The sequence below is a fragment of the Prunus dulcis genome, chromosome 3 (genome assembly GCF_902201215.1).
Source record: "Prunus dulcis chromosome 3, ALMONDv2, whole genome shotgun sequence".
In the NCBI taxonomy this organism is placed as follows: Eukaryota; Viridiplantae; Streptophyta; class Magnoliopsida; order Rosales; family Rosaceae; genus Prunus; species Prunus dulcis.
In genome coordinates this window covers 2,043,037-2,050,450 of record NC_047652.1, presented here as the reverse complement: position 1 = coordinate 2,050,450, position 7,414 = coordinate 2,043,037, and the positions used below count along the sequence as shown (strand labels likewise).

Sequence of the window (7,414 nt, the reverse complement as noted above, 5' to 3'; positions counted from 1 at the left end):
CCTGGCTAATGATGCTAACTTGCAGATATATAGCAGATGAAATTTCCTCGCTGTTGCTGGATAAATCTCTTACATGGAAGGTGGTCTGCAGTCATATAAAATCAATAAGCACTGTGGAAGTAAACCAAGCTAATGTATCTTCTGCTGTTCATGTTGCAGAGGGTCTCAGAAAACAAAGTCAAGAAGCAACATTTCTGTGTTTCATACCTCAAAGAAGTCGGTGCCGACTACAACCCAGTAAAATAATACAGTTACCAAAGCAAGATATGTGCCAATGACAATGCCAGTTGCAAATATCTCATTAAGCTTCCAACTGTCAGGCTTTGGAGAGGGCTTTACACGATCCTGGGAAATCGTCATGATGGTTCCTGCATTTAAAATAATGCACAGTCATGTACTCCTTTTCGATAATCAAGAAGAAGAAATAGTAAAGCTAGAGCTAGTTGAAATATTACCATCATTGAGTATTGCTATAATCAGAACCATGAAAGGTGGGAAGTCATATTCCCATATCAACGCAAGAAGCACGAAACCAAGCTGCAACATGATTGAGTTTAACATTATGAAAAGTTGAAACGTAGTAATATTACTTGAATATTGAGATGATGAGAATATAAACTTACCACTATCCTTATGGTTATAGAGACAGCATATATCTGTGTATGCAAGTAGGCTAGTCAGTTTTACCATCAAACCAATGTAGAAACGTAGAATAAAATTACAAATAAAAACAAAAAATGCAAGTAAAAATCCTATATAGTAGAAATTGCAGAATTTCTCTTTAAAAGGCGAAGTAAGCACTGCTTTACGATTTTGCTGCTCTCTACCTGGTATTCTACTGACACAAATGAACCATTATTTGAATGCAGGGAAAAGATTACTACTCACTGTATAATTCTTCATTCTTTGGAATATAGCTCTACTGGTCAGGACAGCGCTGACAATCACACTTAAGCCAGGCTCAGTTAAGACTATGTCAGAAGCACTTCTTGCAGCATCTGTGGCATCTGCCACTGCTATACCAATGTCTGCTTTCTTTAAAGCAGGTGCATCGTTAACACCATCTCCGGTCATTCCAACCACATGCTTCTTTTCTTGTAAAATTTTTACGATTTCGTACTTGTGTTCTGAAAGTTAAAGCAGTGATAAGGCAGGTGAGTGATCCAGAGATGGAAATATGTATGAAACAAATATGTGCTACAAATGTTTCATGCACACACACCCCACCAAACAGTAACCTGTCTTTCATATTTTCAAGTCTCTCAAGAATTAGGGAGCCTTAGGGAGAGAATTTATGTATTTCGTGAAACAGGTGTTCGATTATTTACCAGGGAAGACTCCAGCAAAGCCATCAGCCTTCTCAATCAACTCATCCACTGGAAGAGCTTCGTGTTCTTCTTTGTCACGGTCACGGCCCAACAATGAAGAGGAAGGGTACATGTTTGTTCCCATCCCAAGTCGTCGCCCTGTCTCCTTTGCAATTGCCAACTGATCACCTAATGTGAGAACAAGCATTCAAGAATCAGTGTCTATCTTTGACATTTATGCTAAATGATTTACAGTTTTAATCAAGAAACAAAGATGATATTCACATTTTTTATGTAAGGCCAAGATGATACATGTATGTACCTGTAATCATCTTCACACAGACTCCAAGGTTAAGTGCTCTTCGAATAGTCTCAGCACTATCATGCCTTGGAGGATCAAACAAGGGCAACAACCCACAAAATGTCCAAGGACCTCCAGGGCTTTCTTTAGTTTTTTCTGGAATTTCCTGGCAGTACCATAACATGGGAGTTGAAGTATGTCAGAAATTTCATCTGGTGCTGAAAAACTGTTGTGACCTAAATTTTGGATTTCTATCTTCTAACTGATAATTTAAACTCTTCCTTTTTTTAAAGTTCATTACAACTCTCACACCCGCACTAAAAGGATTAGAGCATAGCTATGGCATACCTGATAAGCAACTCCAAGAGACCGCAATCCCCTTTCAGCAAATTTGTCAATAATGTTATGCACTCTTCCAGCAATCTCATCTTTCTCGGGGCATAGATCTAGAATCTGATTTCAGGATGAGAATGGAAAAGAAAAACAAAAGAAAAAAAATTCAGGTTTTGGCATTGCAACAATAAAAGAATTTCTCATACACCATTAGTTCTCATAAGTGATCAGCTATTGTTTCTAAAGTGTAAACCTAGTTGTGTTGTTTACTACGTTTCTGTTTGCAGGGGATCACAGAATTTTAAGGTACTTGCCCTCTGAATACATCAGTACCTGTTCCGGAGCTCCTTTGCTGGCCCGATACCAGTTACCATCAGCATCAATGTATGTAATTGCAGTACGCTTGTCCACTGGATTGAAAGGTAGAAAATGCACTTCTGTGATGTTTGCTCTTGCCTATGGATGAAAGAATATTTTTATGCATAAGTAACCAGCACAGAATAAATATAAAATAAAAAAAATAAAAAAACAGCAGGATTGTATCCCCACCTCCTTTGGATCAGCAAGCATATTGACAATGGCTGCATCAATAGCATCCTGATTCTCTAGTCTTGCTGCTCTGGCTGCAAACAAGATAACTGCATCCTTGTCTATGTCTTTGTTGAAAACCTGCAAAGATGCATATGTTTTATGTTATTCAGCCAAACCATATGGCCAAAACATGATTTATCAATGACACTTAATATTAACTTTTGCCTCCATGGTTTGAATTAAGAAATTCTTATGGAGTCAACTTTCATACCTCGACTAGATTTCGATCAACAGTGAGGCGATTAAGGGTGAGAGTTCCAGTTTTGTCACTGCAGAGGACATCCATTCCCGCCATTTCTTCAATTGCCGTCATCCTTTTTGTAATGGCACCCTGAATTAAAGAAAAAACAAAGGTATGCAAACATTGTCAGTCTGAATATGTGGGATTGATGCTATATTGTTTGCAGAACAAAGCACAAAATTGGAGGCTTTTTCTTCCATTGAATATCCAAAGTACCCCTTTTAATATGCGGGAGCATAAATATTTTTTGACTTCCAAAATGTTATGTGACTTAAACTATATAGAGATGCACCTGTTGAGAGAGTCTATGAGAACCAATTGCAAGTGTCACAGATAACACTGTTGGCATAGCAATCGGTATTCCTCCAATTAAGAGAACAAGAAGGTTGTTGATCCCATCCCTGTAAGAGCGGTGCTGTATGGGGAACATGACAATGATTTCAAGAATCATTCCCACAGCTATAGAGCAAATGCAGAAGTTCCCAATCGCGGTAAGGACCTGCAGAAAACCGCGTCACTGATGTCACCTCATGATTTCAAACTTATGAACTATGTCACTGTGAGAATTAACATCAGGAGGAGCATGTTAGGCACTCAATTACCTGCTGGAAATGTCCAACAACCTCTGTGGAGTCAACTAAATGTGCTGCTTTTCCGAAAAAGGAGTGAACCCCAGTTGCTATCACTACAGCTTCAATCTCTCCCTGCTTACATGTTGAACCAGAAAACACTTCATCTCCTGTCCTCTTGGTGACAGGTAGAGACTCTCCTGTAAGAGCTGACTGCAGGAACAAATTCCACAAAACATTACTTCATTCTGTGGATCATATCACTGAGCCAACAAACAGGTCACCCGGAGAAAGTGACAGCTATATAACTGCTGATAGTTAGACAACAAAATTGGCTTTTCAAGCACTTGCCTGGTCAATTTTTAAAGGGTCTCCTTCAAGTAGGCGAGCATCAGCTGGAACGATATCCCCCAGCTTTATGCTGATTATATCTCCTGGTACCAAAATAGATGCATCTTGCTCTTGCCAGCGCCCATCTCTGAGAACCTGCATGAAAGAAATGTGAGCTAATCTGCTATTATGGGCATAAAGGTGACATCCTCTGTGCCAAATGCATCAACCAAAGGGGCATACCCTTGTCTTCGGAGCTAAACGAGCCATAAGAGCTGATGCAGCATTCCCTGCATTGTTCTCCTCTATGAAACTAATTGTTGAATTGATTATTAACAGGATAATAATCCCCAAAAAGTCCTGCCAGTCAGGACCTTCGCCCTGAAATATCATTTCATCACAGAATAAAGTTATAAACCAGAATTTACATTGCCCTGAAATGGAAATGAATACTTAGTGTAAGACTCTACTTACTCCACCATTAGCAAGGACAAGTGCCATCACTGCTGCAGCTTCCATAACCCATGACAAGGGGTTCCACATGAAACTAAGAAACTTCAAAAATTTGTTCTCCTGCATTGAAATTAATGAGGGGGCTTTTAATAGCAATTACTCTGTCAATCTAGCTTTAAGCTGATATTGACTATTCTACTTGTCTTAAACACTAAAACTGAACTTATAAACATATTTAGGAACCGTGGTGCTTACCGTCTTCTCTTCAAGCTTGTTAAAGCCAAAAATCTTCAATCTGGCTTCAGCATCTTCGGATGAAAGTCCTTGCGGTGATGTCCTCAGTTGTTCGAAAACTTCTTCCAATGGTAAGCGTTCCTGTTATATTCGAAGTGTCTTAAAATGCTATTGTAGGGAATGAATTCCAAATGTGGTTGTCGTAATGCAACTAAACCTACCAAATCGACACCATCTCTATTGAAATTCTCAGGATCCAACAGTGGTTTATCTAGATCTTCAGCCATGATTCAAGCTTCAAATCCTGTGATTAAGAGAATCAAATGTGCATTGCAACATTAGGCAGGCATCAGTGCCACAAGTAAGTAGGCAGAACTGACAGCATGATTTGGAAAGAGAAAATCAGCAAACATAGTGTCCTTGATTTTTTGAATTATGGTGAAGGATAGGCCTTAGGGTCAAATCTCACCAAGAAAAAAAAGAAGGAAAAGCAATCACTGCATTCCCTAAAGGTATGCATCAGAATCAGAACCAAGTCAAACTAGTCTTAATCTTAACATTATTAACAGAATTAAAAAAAAGCTCAATGTCTTTGTTATGTCTAAAATTCCCTGAGAAAAATGCCATTTGAGTCGATCATTATGTCAACAGTTTGAGCACAGATCTGAATCTATATTCAACTTCTGCATCACCTCCACGTACTTTCAAGAATTCCACATTAACTTAATTGCATAACAATTGGCTCTAATTAAGACCAAACATTACCAATAAGAATCCCATCTGCCCAAATCATCAATTAGCATCATGCACACAACCATCATAAAGAATCAAAAATATAAATGCAACCCAGAATAGAATTTGAACTTGAGAATTGCACTTACTGAATATTGAATCAAACTTGGAAGTTTGGGAAGTGCCCAAGAACTTGGGAGAGTTGGGATGGGAAGCAGAAGAAGGATGAGGTTTAGCTCTCCTCCTCTGGCTCTGATGAAGAATGCAGAGGAGTGAACAAGTAGTAGGATGTATAAAGAGTGATTAGTGTTCCCACATGTATCTAATTGATTTGGTAGCTGACCGTTGGTTGAGCGAAAAGCAGATGATGATCTGCTATTTGCATCTTGTCTTAATTTGGGTCTTGCCATTTTATACGTGTTCTTGTCCTTCTCGATTGAATATTGATTGCGATTTGGTTGACGAAACAAAGGAGAGTGTGTGTGTGTGAGAAAGAGAGACAGAGAGAGAGAGAGAGAGAGAGAGAGAGAGAGAGAGAGAGAGAGAGGAAACTCAAGAACTGGGTAGGAAGAGCCGTTGGCTTTAACTACCATTCAAAACTTACCCGTCCAACCTAACGGTCTCTCCCTCCAAATTCTGAAGCCCATAAAAAGAAATATGGGAAAAAAAAAATTACACAAATACTTTGTTGGGTCTTTAGCAGCCACCGCCGGTAACGTGCTTACCAGTTACAGCTTGAAACATATGTGGCCTGCATGAGTTGGTCTTGCGCGAGATAGCGACGTGACATAGCAAATACTAGATCCGCCAGAAAAATTTGTTTTTGTCAAATGGTAAGGATTGAGCAACGTGTGGTTTGAAGATTGGCCATCGAGTACATGACGCAGAATAAATGTTTTTAACCACTCGAGTGAGAGTTATAAATTCTCACAAATAAGTTTTGATATTAAGTTTTTTATTAAATTATATAGTTAAGCGGCCTTTAATTTTATTTGTACAATAATTTCATAACACACTCTGTTAAAGAAGGGAGGATTCGAACTTGAGACCACTAGCTAGTATGCACATTAAAACCATTTTCATTTGACTAAACCTGTTGACTTTTTACTGCAATTTTGAAATAACTTTTCACCATAATATAATTGGATGGGGCAAAAATGGACAGTTAGACACCAACCCCTCTGTGGGAACCTAATTAAATCAAACCCTAGGTCAAATAATTCCTACCATTTGGGGATTATTTGACCAAATTGGGAATTGATCAACCTAATTGGGAGTTACTCAATTTAATTGGGAATTATCCAATTAAATTGAACGTTACCTAATTAGGTTGAGATTTGATTTGGTTAATTACCACGATCCCCAATTAAATGAGGAGTTACCTAATTGAATCGGGATTTGATTTGATGCCTACCACAATTAGGGATTTGATTTACCCTAATAAATCAAATCCCTAATTAATCAAATTAATCCCAAAAAGGGGAGGAATAATTCCCTTCCATCTACGGAATTATTCCTCTGAAACCCTAGCCTCCGAGGCCACTGTAAAAGCATGGCCACACACAAGGGTGGAGGTACGTCAGATTTACTACTAAAATCTCTACATAAAATTCCTCTCAAACCCTAGCCACCTCTTTTCTCTCTCTTTTACATAAAGCTCCGGCCGCCCAATTTATATTATAAACACATCCCGTACCCTATTTTAGTTATCGTTTCTCTACGGATCGATTGAACTGACTTAGACATCGGAGGGCCTTTGGCCAACACCCCCCGGGTGTGGTCCTCTTATTTGTTCTATTTTGCAGAGAGAAAGAGGCAGCAAAGAAGAAAGGGAAATATTCCGAACCGAATATTCTCGTGGGGAAATTTGCTCCGCACCCTCCATTCTGCAAAAGGAAATAAACTTTCGAAGGCCCTGCATGGGCTTTCCAACCATGCTTAGCTATCATTAAATCCTAAAATAAGAAACCCACCCTCATACAGGTAAAGAGGACAGTTGGGAGGACTTTTTCCTCACCTACCATCTCTCATCTTGATGGCACCTAGTATTGATTGATTGATTGTTAGCCTACACTCTAATAAAGTAATCAATTATTGCATTAGGGTTATGCATGACCATTGACCACCTGTATGAGTAGGTGTGTTCCAATTTGTATTTGGACTCTGTTTTTTCAGAGGACTTTTATCATGCCATTGAAGGAGGCTTTCAAGTTTTGTTAGGTTCAGACATTATCAAATCTATCATCAACAAGCAAACACAGTGTTTGTCATTTCTCTTCTGTGTGGCATGCACAAAAGAAAAAACCCAATTGAATGCCTTGCC

At 38.9% G+C, this 7,414-nt stretch overlaps 1 protein-coding gene across 1 annotated transcript in view; it reads right to left on the bottom strand.

The window, feature by feature from the left end:
- LOC117621051 (ATPase 10, plasma membrane-type-like) overlaps window positions 1-5,343 on the bottom strand; it is a 6,632-nt gene extending 1,289 nt beyond the window's left edge. Inside the window, 19 exon segments of the mRNA XM_034351310.1 lie at window positions 2-85; window positions 208-368; window positions 456-537; window positions 624-656; window positions 889-1,127; window positions 1,329-1,496; window positions 1,630-1,774; window positions 1,957-2,061; window positions 2,275-2,397; window positions 2,491-2,610; window positions 2,744-2,863; window positions 3,066-3,272; window positions 3,376-3,555; window positions 3,694-3,828; window positions 3,916-4,053; window positions 4,147-4,245; window positions 4,381-4,500; window positions 4,581-4,663; window positions 5,241-5,343. Coding sequence (XP_034207201.1) covers window positions 2-85; window positions 208-368; window positions 456-537; window positions 624-656; window positions 889-1,127; window positions 1,329-1,496; window positions 1,630-1,774; window positions 1,957-2,061; window positions 2,275-2,397; window positions 2,491-2,610; window positions 2,744-2,863; window positions 3,066-3,272; window positions 3,376-3,555; window positions 3,694-3,828; window positions 3,916-4,053; window positions 4,147-4,245; window positions 4,381-4,500; window positions 4,581-4,646 — 2,325 coding nt within the window. The 5' untranslated portion in view covers window positions 4,647-4,663; window positions 5,241-5,343.
- Between the last annotated feature and the right edge of the window lie 2,071 nt (window positions 5,344-7,414).